Source organism: Sceloporus undulatus, chromosome 8 (genome assembly GCF_019175285.1).
Source record: "Sceloporus undulatus isolate JIND9_A2432 ecotype Alabama chromosome 8, SceUnd_v1.1, whole genome shotgun sequence".
NCBI classification, from domain to species: domain Eukaryota; kingdom Metazoa; phylum Chordata; class Lepidosauria; order Squamata; family Phrynosomatidae; genus Sceloporus; species Sceloporus undulatus.
Window position 1 is genome coordinate 764,066 of NC_056529.1, and position 18,168 is coordinate 782,233.

Genomic DNA, 18,168 nt, shown 5'->3' on the forward strand with positions numbered 1-18,168 from the left:
CCTGAGCAATATACATTGCTCAGGAATACATAGATATACCAGAACAATATACATTGCAATACATCTGCTGCTGCAGTTAAGATCCATGACAATAAGGTTTTAGTAAATGATTAGGCCTTTACTATTTGTGTATGCAGTTATATTTCATATCTATATTTTATATTTACATTTATATCCATATTTTTACTGGTGTCTGTATCTTACTAATGTTCATAGTATGTATGTATTTTATATAATCATACGAACTTGGGAACATGGTCATTTAATGTGGCCATTGACCACATTAAAACGATGGATTGACTGAGCAATATACATTGCAATGTACCTGAGCGATACGCAATATATATGGGATCCAGGCCTAAACCCGAACCTAAGCAATAATACATGGAAAGCATGCTTGAACGGCAAAGTCTGTGCCCATTGGGGAAAGGAGAGCCGGGAGGAGGCCAGCCAGGTTTCCATGCAAGGGATGAGTCTATTGATTCTATGCTTCTATGAAATGCAATGGGTTACTCCAGGCCAATGTGCACCTAGAGAGAACTGGCTGCGCTTGGGAAAAAAGGGGCTGCTTTCCACCTGTTTTGCTGGTGCTCCTGCCCTCTGCACCTTGGCCGCCTCCTGCCTTGGTTGGCAAGCAGACTTGGCTCCCAGCTCTGAAAAGAAAATATATCCTTGAACCATAGAACCGCCCAGAGGAATAAACACCTTTCATCCCTCCCTTTGCTGAAACAACCCCCCTCCTGTCCCTTTGGCTAATAATACAGCCTTTTCTTTGAAAAAGAAGAGAGCAGCACAATTCCTCTCTCCCCTTCCCTTCTCTTCCTAAAGCCCTTCTTCTCCTGTGCCACAGGTCAAGGAGGGAGTGTGCCAAGGTTTTGCTGAGATAAGGGAAACGCTTTCCAGCGCACAGAGCCAGGGCCATTCTTCCTGAGGAACCTGGTGGTGGACAGGTGAGTGGGTAGCCAGCCCTGCCAGGAAGGACCGGACGGACCTCACGGACCTGGAGGACAAGGTGGGCCTGAAGGTGAGTCCCTGGTGCGACGTTGGAGGCTCAGATCAGCATTATGCGTTTGCTTGCACCTTTGCTTGGTTGGGGATTTGCGGAGAATGCTCAAGAGAGGATGCAAGAAGGTGCGGAAAGGTTGGTTTTCTTTTTGAAGGGTTCTTGCAGACATTGTCCAAGAGCTAACAACTGGTTCTCCATCCATTTATTTACCTCGAAGTCCTTTCCCATTATTCCTGTAGCTCTCTTCCAAAACAACCCCAATGGTTCACAGAGAGTAAGCAACCTCACAGTTGTGCGACAACCACATTAGGACAACTGCATGAATCCCACTTAACGCAAACAAACAACTGTCGCAAGCATGATACATGGTTGCTTTTTTAAAAAAGTTGGTCACCCATCCTTTACGAAGTTATTATTTCTGATTGGAAAGCTTACTGGAATGCATGAGTTTTTCCTACCTTCCAAAGACAAGCAGAGATAGAGCTAAGCAGGAGATGAAGCGCAATGTCTTGGAAATGTTCTTCTCTGCTGGGACAGGAATATGCAAGCTTTGGAGTGATACAGAAGTCTTCTTTGGGAGAAGAGAAAGCGAGTTTATTCTCTGCCAGTGCATAAGTAGAATTGATAAAGGGAAGGTAGCTATATCATAGAAGAGCTATGTCTTATAATCACAGAGTTGGAAGAGACCTCAAGGACCATCCATTCCCTGCAGGAAGACACAGTTCAATCCCTTCTGACAGATAGCTATCCAGCCTCAGTTTTAAAAACTTCCTAAGAAGCTAAATGGTGTGGAAGGAATAGTTGAAAGATATTGAGTTGTTGTTTTTTTTAACTAAGGAGAAGACAAGACTGAGAACTGTTATGAGAGATCTATACAGTACTTAAATATCTGATGTCACATCATTTAAAAGACAGAGCAAGCTTGTTTTCTGCTGCTCCAGAGAATAGGACTTGGGCTGATGGATTCAAAGTGGAAGAAAAGAGATTTTGTCAAAACATTAGGAAGGACTTCTCGACTTTGATAGCTATTTGGTGATGAAATAGGCTGCCTGGGAAGGTGAAGGCGCTTCTATCCTTGGAGGTCTTTAAGCAGAAGTTCTCTGGGCTAACTTACGTAGAAGTAAAACCCTCAACACACAGTGTGTGATTTGCTTCTGATCTCTAAATCAGGGCTGGAATTGTGTGGACTTCCATGTGTTGTTAAATTGCAACACCCATCAGACCTAGCTGCTCTGTTTTGGTTATCTTATCCTGTTTATTTGAGTGTGTTCAGTGTTCCAATATTGATTAATAAAGTTAAACAATAATCATATGGAGGGCCACACAGTTTCCCCATCACTCCTCTAAACCACAGTTTGAGGAGGTTATTTGTTTGGATGACAAGTCCCAGAATCCCCCAGCCAACTGGGATATTCTGGCTCTTGTTGTCCAAAAGAAGGAGTGTCACCAAACTCAAGTCTGGACATGATAAGATCAAGCAGCCCACAAATGTGGGTTTTTGCCAAGAAAACAGAACCAAAGAAGTCACTAGGATGTTTGGAAAATAATCTTCAATGTGTGGGTTCCAGCAGAGAACAAAAATGCCATTATTAGCTTCATCAAACAAGGCTTTCATGTACTGCGCATCCCACCGCACATCTGCACCTGACATCTGGCAATGAAGGCTTATCCATACAAACTATTAAATATTTCTGTTACTTCTAAAGTGCCTTTGCACAAACCCTTCCTAACCACTCTCTCCCAGTTCACAGAGCCAGAGAGCAAAAAGTGCATCCTCACTGCAAAAAATAATCCAATCTGACATCACTTTTACTGCCATGGCTCAACGCAATCTGTTTCTGGGAACTGTAGTTTAGTGTGGCACCAGAGTGCTCTGACAGAGGAAGCTAAATGTCGCCCAAAACTACAGCCCCCAGAATTTCGTAGCATTGAGCCATAGCAATTAAAGTGGTGTCAAAGTGGATTGTTTCCACAATGCAGATGCAGCTACTGTGCCTTAAATTGAAATGCATGCTTTTGTATTCCAAATCTGCTGCATTTAGCCACTTGGTTGGCTGACTGTTCAGCTCAGAATAGATAGATACTATAGATAGATAGATAGATAGATAGATAGAGAGAGAGAGAGAGAGATCTTTTTCAGATTGCAGCTTTCAGAGATTCTGGGATTTGTCGTGCAAAAAGGAAACCTTTGCCAGCTTTGGCATGCCTCTCTGTATGTGTGGGAAAGACAGAGGTTGCATGGTTGTGATGGCTTGTTAATTCTCCCTGGGAACTCCATGCTCTGATGCCCACAAGCTCCCAGAAATACTTGGCTGGCTCCTCTTCTAAACTTAAACCCAGGGTGAGATGAATCTTGGATTGATCCATCAAGATCATCGCCTTGACCTGAAGGTTGTTGCCTATCGATTTCTTTTCTCCCTGCCTTGAAGGACTCTTTCACAGTCTGTGTGCATGCATAGGGGAGGCAGGCAAGGATCAAACAATGGGGGCATAGCTTTGCCAAGGCCATGCCCCAAGTTCGGAACACAGCGGCCCAAGAGATTGACAAGAGGCCTTGGCCAGGTTTCCAGAGTCCATTGTCCCACTTCGGGGAGGCATACCTCAGTCCGCCTGACCTGGCAGCCTCCACTGGGCCCTGGCCAGGGGCTTGGGAAGTTACTATTGAAAAGTAATTCGGGAGTCCAGTGTCACAGTGTTAGGCCAAACTGTAAAGGCGCTCCCCAAAGTGTTCATCTCTCTTCCCATAGAGACCTGGAGAACTCCTTGAATGCAACGTTATTAACTCCAATATGCAGAGAGATCTTGTAGCACCTTAGAGATTAACTGAAAGAAAGAAATTGGCAACATGAGTTTTGGATTAGACTAAAGTCTGCATCCTCAAATGCATTTGGGAAGTATCTGGTGCAAATGCATCTGAGGAAGTAGACCTATGCCTAGGAAAGCTCATGTTGCCAACTATTCTTTCACTTAGTCTCTCTATATACTAATTCTGCAGACTAACATGGCTATATCTTTGAACTCTGTTATTAACTCTGCTACCTAGGTTGCAGAATTGCCTTTTGTGTTTGCTGAGTTTGCTGCCTGGGCATCAAGAAACAAACCTTGTGTTCCAGGTTGGCATCATGTCGGACATGGAATTTGGGCAGATGTCCATCAAGGAATCCGAACTAGATGGCAAAGGCCTCTCCGCTCGCCCCCACTGGTTCGAGCGTTATGTCCAGCCTTGCGTTGGGGAGCTGGTGGGCTCTACCTTCTTCATCTTCATCGGCTGCACTTCAGTCATTGAGAATTCGGAGGGCACTGGGAGGCTGCAGCCGGCACTGGCCCACGGACTGGCCCTGGGGCTGACCATTGCTGTCCTGGGGAATATCAGGTGAAGACTACAACACCCAGAATCCCCCACCACCTGCATAATAGAACCCCATTATCCATCAACCACAGGCCATTTTAGCTGGGGATTCTAGGAATCACAGTCTAGAAAACTTTACAAGTTTGTTTATTTGTTCAGTCCATACCTTGCCTTTCTTTTGCAGCGAGACCAAAGATGGCTTACGGTAATTTAAAATAAAATACCGTAGCTAAAATGTTACAATATGAGGTTTTAATAATAATAATAATAATAATAATAATAATAATAAAACAGCTGTTCTATTAAAAGCACATGGTTTAAATTAGCTTAGTATGCATTTAGCTTTGAACTTTGCCCACCTTGTTGATTTCCTTTGACTGGAAGGATGAATCCCTGTTGAGGATTAACCTTTTCGAAGAAAAACGTTTACGGAGGAACAGGTGAGGTTCCCGCCACCATCTGAGCCTTAAGACCTTCCCAACCTCATTCTCCAGGAAGGATGGCGTCAACAAGTCCTTTCTGGCCATCCTTCTCTGCCATCAAGGGCTTATAGGGCTTGCACTTTATCTGGTGGACCAAAGGCTCTGCTAGCTTTTCCTATCATATGGAGCCTGGTCTGCTAAGGATTTTGGAGAGACCCCTTTCCAAACTGCAGAGCCAGCAGATGGAGCAAATCCCTGCCTAAGCCGCCTGTGCAATGCAGTGTTCCTTTCCTGTCATTAAAGCTAGCTGGTAGTTATTAATATCAGGACTTAGTGTTTGCAGAGGACTTTCCCATTGCTTCTCAGGGATTATCCACCTCCAGGACCGATAACAACCTCCTAAAGTTGGAGTGGAAAACTTTGGTCAGTTGAGAGGCCAAATTCCTGCTCCCAAGACTGGTCAGCGGAGAGGTGCAAAATACCCCAAATGACAAAAATAGCCAAATAAATGGGGTGAATGGGTTGTAGCCCCTCAGGACTGGCAAGAAAGTGAAATTCATGGTGCATCTACGTGATAGAAATAATGCGGTTCAACACAAAAACATTCAGGTCTCTCCCTGGCTGCCTTGACAATGTTGGTCCCCCTTTCTTCCCTTTTTCCTTGCAGTGGAGGCCATTATAACCCGGCAGTTTCCCTGGGGGCCTGGCTGGTCGGTGGGCTGAACATGGTGATGGTCATCCCATACTGGATCTCCCAGCTCTGTGGGGGGCTGATCGGAGCTGGTCTCGCCAAGGTACAAGGGTCTGCGATGGGGAAGGAAAAGCGGGGAGCAGCTGCCTCTGCTGTAATGGAATCCTATACTTGGGATCCATCCGCACCACACAGTTATACTACTACGATTCCACTATAACTGCCATAGCAACATATCCTGAGGAACACTGGAATTGGCAATTTAAAGAGGGGTATTTCATGGCATAGCGGCTTGAGTGTTGGACTATGACTCTGGAGACCACAGTTCAATTCCCCGCTTGACCATAAAAACTCATGGTGACCTTAGGCTAGTCACGCTCTCTCAGCTTCAGACAAACTCCATGATAGTTATTCTTATTATAGTTTATTTCTATAGCGCTGTAAATGTAGGTTCCCCATAGGGTCGCCATAAGTCAGAAATGACTTGAAGGCACATTATAACAACAAATTTAGAATTCTTAGTACCTCTCCAAACTACAAATCCCAGTATCCCATAGGATGCAGCCATGGTGGTTAAAGTGGAACCATAGTGCTATAACTGTCATGCAAAAGAGACCTTCATCTCAATCATAACCAAGCCACAGAATCAATGGCATGGATCCATGTGTTAACTCAACTATGGATCTGATAGGTCTTTTTGAGCTGGGACTCACCAACCTAGTGGCCAGTGAGGAGGTGAATCCTCTTCGGATGTTAGTCCAAACTTTTATGGGTCGTATCTAAGATGCTGGAAGCTTTGGGGTTGGCTCTGCACCTAGACTAACTCCACTAATGTCTGGATTAAGCCTTGGACCAGATCCACCAGATCTTATCATGGAGCACTATCAGTATGTGTAGGTCCAGAATGGGGAACCGGAAACAAATCTTGGACCTTCTCTCCCATAGGCCATGTCAGACTGGCAAAGATATGAGAATGCCACAGGGGCAGCGTTCACCACCATCACCTCCGATGAGCAACTCCCAGCCGCCGTCCTGGGGGAGATTGTGATGACCATGTTCTTGGTCATGGCTGTCTGCATGGGAGCCATCAATGAGAAGACCAAGGGCCCCCTGGCCCCCTTCTGCATTGGCTTCACTGTCACAGCGGACATCCTTGCAGGGTGAGTGTTTCCTTGAACCAAAAGAAAAATATGAACAGACATTGCTGGGTGGTTGAGAGATCTAGAGAGCCAGTAATAGTTTAAGCATAGGACTCTGGAGATCCGGGTGCAATTCCCCACTTGGCCATGGAAATCCACTGAGAGATCTTGAGCAAGTCACATCCTCTCAGCCCCAGAGATCCCCATGATAGCTTTACCTTAAGGTCTCCATAAGACAGAAATGACTTGAAGGCACACAACAACAAAAGAGCTCTCTAAGATGCTGAAGTCTATTCCAACATATGGTCACCTTTTCCTAGGGTTTTCTTGACCAGATTTCTTTACAAAACTTTTGCTGACCATTGCTTTCCTCTGAGGCAGAGAGAGGGAAACATACCCAAAGTCCCCAAAATCCTTGTTCAGGAAAGCTGGAGTCCACCTGAATACCTTACGAATGTTGAATGTTATAAGAGAGAGTTGGTATTTTCTCCTCGTGTCTTCAAAATATATGTACTGCATATATATGCCGAAATACTAAATTCCAATGGCTTCTAATTTTTCTGGCAGGGAACACATTTTCTTGAGAACAAGAAAAAAAGGGAGAGTTTTGCATAGGGGGGAAATGTGTATTTTTCTGCAAGAAAAAGTGATGGCAAATCTGCAAAGTACAAATATTGAGTGAGAATTGTGCAGCAATCTTTGTGTTCTGCAGCAGGGAGAAAACTAAAGGCAATGCTTCACTGTCTCTTCTGTGAGTGAATAGTGCGCTGACAAATATGAAGCTGCACATCCCTGTCATCTGCCAATGTGGCCCAGCCATTTGGGAGAGAAAACGCCAGGCAAAAGAGACGGAGGATGGATTTAATCTGCAGCAGCTTCTGCCACTCAAGCTTTTGAGCAGGTTTCAGAAATATTTTGGCAAATGGCTTGGCAAGGGTGGTAAAACGGCCGGAGCCACGTGGGCATGAAAGGCCTTGGAAAAGCAAAGAGGAGTCCATGTGGTTTGGACTCGATGTGGAAATTTCAATTTGGCTGGCTTGCTGATGGAGTAATCAGACATTTCCCTCTGCCCTTTCCTTTGCCAAAAGCTCATTTTATCAGCTTGAATTGGGCAGCTGAAAGAGTCCTGGGCATGTAAAGACAAGAGGGAAGGCATTCCAGAAAGCTCAGCTTGCAGGACATAAATTCATAGGCTCACAGACTCCCAGAGTTGGAAAGGACCGCCAGAAGCCATCAAGTTCAACCCTCTGCTCATTGCAAGATCTTGCAATGTTTCCCAAACTTTGGTCTTCCAGGTGTTCGGGACTTCAAATCCCAGAGACCCTGGCTAGCTTAGCCAATTGTAAGGAATTCTGGGAGCTGAAGTCCAAAACATCTAGAAGACCAAAGTTTGGGAAACAGTGCAGGTAGCTGTCCAACCTCTTTCTGAAGGGAAGGAGATCCCACCACTTCTCTAGGCAATTGGTACCAGATGTTCAGGTTTTCATACACTTATTTCTTCCTAGTCTAGCTTTCCATATCGCTATTCCCTGGGCAATTGCATAGAAATAAAACAATAAAGATGTTCAGAGCAGGCAAAATTGCAAGAACCCATACTCCAATGCAGAGAAAGACAAGTATGCAAAAGGCTGGGAATTCTCCAGAGGAGGCAGCCATGCTGATATCAGCCATGTTCCCTTGATGCCTGGCTCTCTCTAGGGCACACCAGGAATTTCTGAATACTGTAATACACAAGGATATGAATCTTTGCTTATTCTACCCTCCAGCACAAGAATACATAATGTCCAAAGTTTTCTCTTCTCTGCATGAGAAAGAAAAGATTTCTGTGCAGTTCTTGATACTTTGGGATGTCTTTGGGGTAATTCTTTTTTCTTTTTTCTTTTGCAACAGAAATAAATTTTTCCATTTCTGCATGGAAACCATGGGTGCCAGTGTGTTTCGGGGTCTTGTATGTGCAAGTTTTCTATACAGAAATCAGTGTTTCCTATGCAAGCAAACAGTGTTCTCTATTCAAGGAAAGTGTTTTCTATGCAGGAAACAGATTTGTCTATGCAGGGAAAGTGTTTTCTATGCAAGAAACAGTGTTTTCTATGCAGGAAATTTACTTTCTGTGTTAGAAAGTTGCTGTCTGCAAGCAGAAAACCCCCACAAAGAAATGATCTTAAAAACCACCCTGGAGTGGCAAGAATCTTGTGGCTGGTCTGTTTTTCTCAGTGGAGTTTATTGAAGGTTGGAGCACCCCATTTTTGCCAAGGAAAGAAAAAGTAGGAACTATTATTTTCCATTGCTACTCTCCTCCAGTGTAATTGTCCAGCAAAGTCGAGCAGCCGGCTTCCAGGGCAGGTTGCTTGTCCGAAGTATTCAGTTCCACTGTTAAAGAGTCTTGTATTGTTAGGAAATGGTTCCAAAGGCTTAACCAAAGTCTGCTCACTTGCCAGCTCCTTGGAACAGAAGAGAACATGTCTGTTCCATCTGCTCTGTGACAGCCCTTGAGATATTTGAAGATGGCTGAGTGCAAGTCGGTCATGCCTTTACCACTGAAAGGTCTTGGGTATTCCCCTCATGCTCTCAAATGTGCCAGACACTGGCTGACCTCTGGGATTTGGGGAAGATGGAGGATGCAGGGGTTGTGAGACTAAATGTGTAATGGAAGATGGAGTTATGACAAGAGAACACTCTGTGAGTAAGGAAAGGTCATTAAAATGAAGGTGGATATCATGAATGGACTGGAGAAGGCGGAGAAGTGGAATGACAGCCATCTTCAGCTATCTGAAGAAAGCTCGTTTTCTGCCGTTTCAGAAAGTAGGATTTCCACCAATGGATCCAAATTGCACGAAAAGAGAGTGCAGCCAAACATTAGGAAGAATGTGCCGGTGGTAAAAGCAGTTCAGCCATGGAACAAACTCCCTTAGAAGATGGTAGACTTTCCCTCACTGAAGTTAAAAAAAAATGTCCGCCTCTCAGGAATGCTTCAGTGGTGGATTTCTGCACTTGGAAGGTGGCCTTTGGGGGTACCCCCCCACTTTACATTTCTGATTCTAACAGCTCCAAATGTTTAGAGATTTGTCCAATGATACAGCATTGGTCCAGTAAGTATTGGTAAGGTGAATCTGCATATGTCAACTGGATAAACATTTTCTAAGGACACTGATCTAACATGTGTTTTGGCCTGTCCAGCTAGGAAGTGACCATCCATGAACACACGCATCCCTTCATTCAAATGTGGTTGGATTTTAGATCCAACAGAACCATTGTTCGTGTACTTTCCACTTTCAATTCACATGCTGTCTTGGGGTCAACTGAAAATTAGTTTGGAAAATGTAAAAGGAAAGTAAATTGAAGAATGCCAATGGATGAGCATGATGTGCTGCTTGACAAATGGGGAAGAAGGAGCAGAAAGAGAAGCAAGAAGAAAAGGGGTCTTTTTTTGGGCGCTAGAGGCACCTGCAGCCAGGTGTTATTGGTGGATGCTGCTTTGGAAGAGCACCATTGACTCTGACATCTTTCCTTTCTCCACTTTTCAGGGGTGCTGTCTCTGGAGCCTGCATGAACCCAGCCAGAGCATTTGGACCTGCAGTGGTTGCAAACTACTGGGACTATCACTGGGTGTACTGGGTGAGCCCCATGGTGGGTGGACTCCTGGTTGGTGCATTGATAAGGTAGGTGGGCCAGGAGTAATAAGGTGGGTCACTTAGGAGTAGGGTTATGAGGGACAGACAGGAAGAGGCCATAGCTTGGAAAGCTAGCTAGGGGATTCTGGGAGTTGCAGCCTTAAAAAGTAAGTCTCCCAAGCTCTAATAACAGAGGTTCCAAAAGATTATGCCCTGCATAAAGAAAGAGGCCATATTACTATAAGAGGGAAAGAGCTTGTTTGCTGCTGCTCCAGAGACTAGAATAGGAAGCAATGGATTCAAGTGGCAAGAAAAGAAAATTCCACCTAAACTTCAGGAAGAACACCTTTCCTGTGAGAGCTGTTCAAGAATGGAAGATGGACTTTCCATCTTTGGAGGTCTTTAAACAGAGGTTGGGTGGATGCTTTCAGGAGTGCTTTAGCTGTGCATACCTGCATGGCAGAAAGTCTCCCTGTTAGCTCATAGTATGCCAGTGCAGAGAACAGCTGCCGAATTCATTGGAACCAAATAGGAAATGATTGGACCTAGGAGATGGGAAGAGGGGAGGGCAAGGGATTGATGCCAAATCCTGTAAGTCTAGTGGAGACCGTATGTAGCTTGTGTAGTGTATATCTCCAGGTAAGGAGCTTCATTGTGCTTATGGTGCATCACCCTCCTGAATACCAACATTGTGCCATCAATGGTGTATCTGCCCATGTACATCTGCTTCTTGTTCCCTTGCAAAATGGGGAATATGATGCACAACAGCTGTTTTTGCAATCCTAGGGAATTGGGGGGGACACATTGGATGCATTAATGAATAGTTAAGCACCACCCAAGAGTGCACAACCTGGAACCCTGTGGGAAGATTCTAACTAGAGGAAACCCCTTGAACCAATGATCCATGGGACCGACCTATGTGTTGACTGACCTCACTCAACAATGGGTTCAGAGGGTCTGCACGATCCAGGAATGCACACAGTTGCATGCACAACCAATACTCTTGCGGAGCATCACATGCACAACTGTGAATGGAATCTGGATATTACATCATGGCCAAAAAAGGTTAACTGCTGGAGTAAGAAAATCCAATGTATGAGTGAAAAACTCCAAGAGGATCCCACTCCCTACATTCAAAAGTGAAGAGGGCTACCCTGAAGCTTAACTGATACCCATTTTTACTCTTTCAGGTTCCTGATTGGAGACAGGAAGACCCGCATCTGGCTAAAATAACTGATGCCTGGATGCAGCAGGGCTTTTTGGCCTTCAGCCATGCTGTCCACCTCTCCTCCCCTGCCATCCTTCTTGGCCAGACTCAGGACATCCCTGTCCACTTGGAGGCAATAGCTTGGACTCCTGGACCCCTTTTCAGGACTTGTTCCTTTCTACCATTTATTGTGTGTTTATTATTTATTGCAGCTTCTTTTGTGTGAATGAAGACAGATGCAAACCACTGGCTGCTCCGAATTTGGGAGAGCCTCACTTAGGTACATTTTGGACCAAAATTTTGCAGCACCAGAAGGTCCCTTTCTCTCTCCACTTTCAAGGAGGGAAGGGTCTCCTCTTCCTCCTCTTTACCCAGAATGCTTTGCCACGGCCGTCTGCGCAAAGGAAAACACCCTTCTCTTGGATGCTGTGATGTCACAGATGGTGGGTGATGCCATGAGGGTGATGTCACAGGGCAATGCCACTAAACATGATGCAATATTACCCTCAGTTGCTCAGAGTATGTCATTCCAACAACAAACTCCCAGTCTAACAAAGCAAGAGAATATATTTCTTCGTGGTCTCTGCAAATGCACACAAATGGCGTTATTCTGCCCCTACGCAGTCAGCTTCAGAACCTTCTTAGCGCTATTAGCGGCATTTTAGCGGTAGCAACTGCTTTATCAGACAGTTTCCTGCCTAAACCCTCCTTTTATGCGCCGCAAAAGCAGCATCTAGGAACTCTTCACAGATTCATTTTCCTGTCAGACTTTTAAAATTTGATTTGATAGGGTCAATCTGCATTTTGGTGGTCATTTTTTTTAAACATCGCTGCAATTTATTAGAAAACCAAATATGTAAATATGGGTTTAAATTCTGAGGTAAAAGTTGTTTAACAACAGCTTGCACTGCGATTTCTTAGAGAATCGCGCACTTATATGTGGGTTTAAATTCTGAGGTAAAAATTGCTTAACGGCTTCTTGCCTCACCTTCGCGTTTGGCAAGGCTCTTTCTTCTCTGAGGAGACTTTTAAAATTAAACCTGAGGAAAACATCTTTTCTTTTTAAACGACTGCGCCCTTCGCTGGCGCACTTGCTAAAGTCCCCTTTTTATTCCTGAGGAGAATTTTTTAAAAATGGCGCCCACCTCACTGAGGCGCTGGGCAAAGTCTGTTTGAACTCCTGAGGAGAATTGCAAATGGAGGCTGTACCAAAATGACTCATTTGTAGTTGCTGGGAGCCCTTAACTCCCAGAAAATAAGGCTGCATCCACACTGGAGAAATAACCCAGTTTGGCACCACTTTAACTTTTTGCTGGCTCAAGGCTATGAATTCTGGGAGTTGAAGTCTGTTGTGAGGTCCAGAGATGAGCTCTCCACTCCGCTCTGGGCCTACAACAAACTCCAACTCCCAGAATTCCAAACCCTTGAGCCAGGATGCTGAAAAGCAGTGCCAAACTGGGTTATTTCCCCAGTGTGGATGCAGCCTAAGGTGGCGTTCCCACATGGCCTAAAATGTTTATTAGGATGTGAATTAAGGGGGCATCGTTTCCATTTAACCCCGAATCCGATCCGCATTGCCTCAGAATCGTTCCCATTCAGTTTCGAATCTGATTTGGGTTTCATTGTATATTCCGGATTATATGCCTATAAACCGGTTTAAAAAAACAGTAGGTTATAATGCGGATTATTTTTGATCCTGGGGTCCGATTCGCTGTATCCGAATGGGAACGACAAGGCTGTCTGATTCGGGAACCTGGAGATGGGAGGAGCAGCGCTCAAGAGGCTGACCTTGGGGTGTCACCCTCTTTGTTGGAACATAATCCGAATCAGAATCGCGCCAATATAATCCGTTTTATCTGCCAAGTGGGACCGCTCCCTACGCCTTAAGGGAGGCATGATAACCTTTCAGTTTTGGTTGAGAAGGGCCCCTGGTCCAGATGTTTTGGGAACTGTAGCCCCCATCATGCTTCCCCATAGGCTTTGCTGGGCATCTTCCGACACAAAGACAGAACTGCAAACCCTCTGCCCTGAAGGCCATTCCTTTGACTGTTGCAGACTGCAGCTCCCAGCATCCTTATTATTTGCCGATGCTGGCTGCAGGTCGATGGGACTGGCAATGCAACAACATCAGGAGGGTTTTGTGATTCCCATTTTTGCTTGCGTTGGTTGCATTTTCCAGCTTTGCAATGAGTGCCAGTCTGTCTGGGTTAATCTCCCTTGCAGCCCTGACTTTCTTCTCCTTTCTTTCTTTCTTTCCTTCCTTCCTTCCTTCCTTCTCATCCACTTTCCCTCCATCGCCCTCGGTCTCCTTGCCAAAGCTGGCTGCAAAGAGGCAGCTCCAGAAGCCCTAATAAGGTGAACCAAAGTGGAGGCGGTGGAAGGCAGGAAGGCAGGCTGTAAATCACCCGGCTTGTGACGCTGCTAATTGATGCCTGAATATTCAAACACACATACACAACACACAACACAGGCACACTCATTCCACGGCTCTGCAAGAAGCCAAGGGGCCTGGGTCTCTCCTTGAGAAACAACAGACCCAGCTGGGAATTCGGTTTTTAAATGGAAGCCGTTTGGCCTTTGAGTTCGCAACCCTATCATGGGGATCAATGTTCCTTGCAGCCCTGACTTTCTGCACCTTCCTTCCTTCCTTCTTTGCCTACGCCACCATTTTGAGCATGACTCAGAGCATGGCCAGATTTGTTCAGAAGGGGTTTGATATGGTCTTAATCTGAGGCTGAGAGAATGTGATTTGCCCTGTCACCCAATAGGTTTTCATGGCTGAGGGGGGTTTCGAACCCTGATCTCCCAGCAGGGTAACCAGACGTCTCCCCCTTTTCTGGGATGTGACCTGCATTTCAATCTCCTTTCCAGGAGGCACTTCCAAATTCCTTCCATTTTGAGCATGGATTTACATTTACACGAGTGCTTTGGTAATGTCCTGTTTTTCTTGCATCCTCTCCATTTAGCACTGCCTTGTCCTCCTTTACAGCAATGACCTCTGGTCCCCCAGCACCCCAGTCCCTCAGCCTACGTTCCTATGGGACTTCTTTTTCCATTTGCCTGGAAAAGTGTAATTTGGGGGAGCCGGAGGAGCCAGGGTTTTGGCTGCAGCCCCAGAGCTTTGCATCCTCACCCTGAAACATGGCAGGAGGAGATCCTTGAGGGAAAGCAGCTCTGCTGGAGGAGGTTTTTGGGGGATGGAAATTTAAGCATTGCCATGGCAACCCCTCCTGCCAGCATCTTCCTGCATCCTCTCCTTTTGGACCAGGGAGGGCTGCCTTCCCCCAGAGGAGAAATCACAAAAGGCTGCCCATGTTTGTGTTTGTTGTTGTTGTTGTTGTGAACATGCCAGAAAAGCTTCCTTTCTGAATCGTTTCACCTCCTCCGCCTTTCTTCTCCCAAAGTTTCCTAAACAACCGAACCCACCCTTCCCAGGTCAAGGCCTGAAGCCCCCATAGATCCCTCCAAAATGCTTTTTTATACCAAGACCATAATCGTTCTGCTATTAAAAGCAAAAGCCAAAGCAGGAACCTGGATAGCCAAGGGTTGAATATTGCAAAATATTTCAAGAAATCAATTGGAAAACAAACAAACATTTGCTTTAAGACAGTGTTTCTTTAGCAACCTGATGTTGTTGCTGTTATGTACCTTTAGGTACCATCTTTCTAGAAAGTTCCTGGCAAGAAAAAGCTTGTCATGTCCTTCTGAGGCTGAGAGAGTGTGACTTGCCCAAGAATACTTCTGGGTCTCCAAGCCTGAATAGGGATTCGAACCCTAAGCTCCCAGAGTTTTGGTCCAACATTCAAATCATGCTGGCTTTCAAACCTATGGCAATCTTATCCTTGAGTTTTCATGGCCAAATTTATTCAGAAGAAACTGAGGCTGAGAGAGAGTCTAACTTGCCCATGGCCACCCAGTAGATTCTGCACAACTGAGTTGGGAATCGCATTCAGTTCTCCCAGTGCCCTAGTCCAAAACTCAAACTGCTGCACTATGCTGACTCCGGGTTGACATTCTCCTAGTTCTTTTCTTGGTAAGATTTGTTTTTCCAAAGAGGTTTGTCACTTTTGCCTTCCTTTATGCTTGAGAGGAGAGCCAGTGTGATTTGAGCATAGCACTAGGACTCCGGAAACCAGGGTTTGAATCCTTGGTCAGCCATGGAAACCCAGAGGGAGGCAAAGGCAAACCCCATCTGAACAAACCTTGCCAAGAAAGCCCCATGATAGAGTCGCCATAATTTGGGAAAGACTTGAAGGCGCACAACAACTACATGATTGAGAGAATGTGACTTGCCCAAGGTTCCCCAATGGGTTTCCATGGCTAAGTAGGGATTCAAAGCATGATCTTCCTAATGCTCAGGCAGAATCTCTTTTCTTGCAATTGGAACCCATAAGTTCATGTCTCTTGGTTCATGTTCCTAACCCTGGTATAGAGCTGAGATTCAGAGGCAAGTTGGTGTTGCCTCTCATGTAAAGCATGCATAGAAAATTCTGTTTAAAAATCTCTGGAGATGGGGGTCCATCACCCTCCAATGCCATCCGTTCCATTGCCGAACCGCTTTTACCATCAAGAAATTCCTCCTAATGTTTAGGCAGAACTTCTTCTCTTGTAATCCCTTGGCTCATATCCCAGTCTCTGGAGCAGCAGAAAGCAAACTTGCTCCACCTTCTATATGACATCTTTTCAGGAATTTAAGTATAGTTCTGTCATATCACTTCTCACAGTCTCCTCTTCTCCAAACTAAACATATCCAGAAATAACTCCCGGCAAAGTCGGGTGGATTTTCTCTTTGGAGAGACCACTGACTTTGGAGGAACCTTGGGGAGAGAAGAAGTAGTTGAAGGGAGTCACACTTCATTTGGTTTTGCTAATGGTTATTGTATTTTATAATAGCTAGTGGTAGACCACTGGCGTGTATCTAGCAAGGGGGTTTGATAATGTTGGCTGGCTCCCGCAGTGTGCTACTTCTCATGCTCAGAACTGAATCTTTGCATCTATGCACGCAACTGGAAATGTGATTTGCAAGTTGCTTTGGGGGGGCTTTGTGGACACCCAAGATCAGCATGCGCATTTGAAAATAAATATATGCATGCAAGATTAAGCTCTCTGAGCATCAAGTGTGCAAATGTGAGATCATTGATATAATGGGATGGTGTAAGGTACCACAGTCTCCATGAGAGATGAGGGATGCAGAGGAGGAACGCCCCACAATTCAAATCCCTCTTTGGATTGCATCTATTCATATACCTGGGAATGTGTTTTGCATGTTGCTTTGAGGGGCTTTGTGGACATCCAAGATCAGCATGCCAAATGCATGCAAGATTCGGTTCTCTGAGCATCAAGTGTGCAAATGTCAGATCATTAATCTAATGGGATGGTGTAGGGTACTACAGTCTCCATGAGAGATGGGGGATGCGGAGGAGGAATGCCCCAAAATTCAAATCCCTTTCTGGAAATGTGTTTTGCATGTTGCTTTGAGGGACTTTGTGGATGCCCAGGATCAGCATGCCTCAAATGTGCAATGCAAATATGATATCATAAACAACCACCTGAACAACAATTTTGATCAAACTCTATTAATGGCACCATCTAAAAAGGTAATACTAGGAATTACCCTTATTTTAGTCTTTTGTTTAACATCTGCTTATATCAGAATGCTAGATTTACCAGGGTTACAACAACCTAAGAGTAATGTAGAAGAGAGAACTGTTGAAGGAAAGGAGGGTATGGATATTGATATAGACACTGAATGGAATACTGTTCAGGGAGCACCGATAAGAGTTGTGCGGGGCATGGGGAGATATAGCGTTAACAGGCTGACCAAATTTTTTTTTTTAAAGAAGACGAGATCGATGCTTAATATCCATCCCGTCTTCCAGTCACCCTGTTAGCCCGAAACTGCCGAGGATCGTCCCAAACATACCACAGACTCTTACCTTGCTCCTATGTAATGCTAGATCGGTGAAAAATAAATCCCATGTTTTATACGACCTACTTGATGGGAAGACTCCCGACCTAGCTTGTATCACCAAGACCTGGCTGGGGGAGGATAGTTGTGTGACCTTGGCTAAAACTCTCCCAGCCGGATATGTAGTAAAGGAGCAGGTTAGAGAAAGTGGGCGAGGGGGAGGTGTGGCCTTGGTCCATAAAAGTCACATCACCTTGACCAGAAATCCAGTTCCAAAACTGAGACACATCGAGTGTATCTACCTGACCCTAAGGGCCAAAGACAATCTGGGGGTTCTGTTGGTCTACTGTCCACCCCGTAGCCTCCCTGGCTGAGCTGACACAGCTGGTCTCTGAGCTGGTGTTGGAGTCCCCCAGGCTTTTAGTCCTGGGGGACCTCAACATCCCCTTCAAGGCCGGCTCATCAGAGCTAACAGGTGCCGCTCAGCAGTTCATGGATTCCATGACAGCCATGGGCCTGTCTCAATTGGTCATGGGTCCAACACATTGTGCTGGTAATATGCTTGATGTGGTCTTCAGTACGGACCGAGAATGTCCGTGGGCGGAAGTTAATGGTATTTCCCCCCTGTCATGGATGGACCATTTTCTGGTTGAGGTAGGACTAAAGGCCATAATCCAAAAACCCCCGGGGGTGGAGGGCCTATTAGAATGGCCTGCCCTTGAAGGCTGATGGAACCCAAAAGGTTCCAAGAAGCCTTAGAGGGAATTATGTTTGGGAACGATGGCAACTCTGTTGAAACCCTGGTTAATAACTGGAACAACAATTTTACTGGGGT

General features: G+C 45.4%; 1 protein-coding gene across 1 annotated transcript; it reads left to right on the top strand.

The window, feature by feature from the left end:
• The first annotated feature begins 742 nt into the window (after positions 1-742).
• Positions 743-16,535, top strand: AQP8 (aquaporin 8). The gene is made up of 6 exons (XM_042437655.1): positions 743-1,024; positions 4,120-4,379; positions 5,445-5,571; positions 6,414-6,628; positions 10,132-10,266; positions 11,409-16,535. Exons 2-6 carry the CDS (start codon positions 4,129-4,131, stop codon positions 11,449-11,451), a joined length of 771 nt encoding a protein of 256 aa, XP_042293589.1. The 5' UTR covers positions 743-1,024; positions 4,120-4,128; the 3' UTR covers positions 11,452-16,535.
• The last annotated feature ends 1,633 nt before the right edge of the window (positions 16,536-18,168 follow it).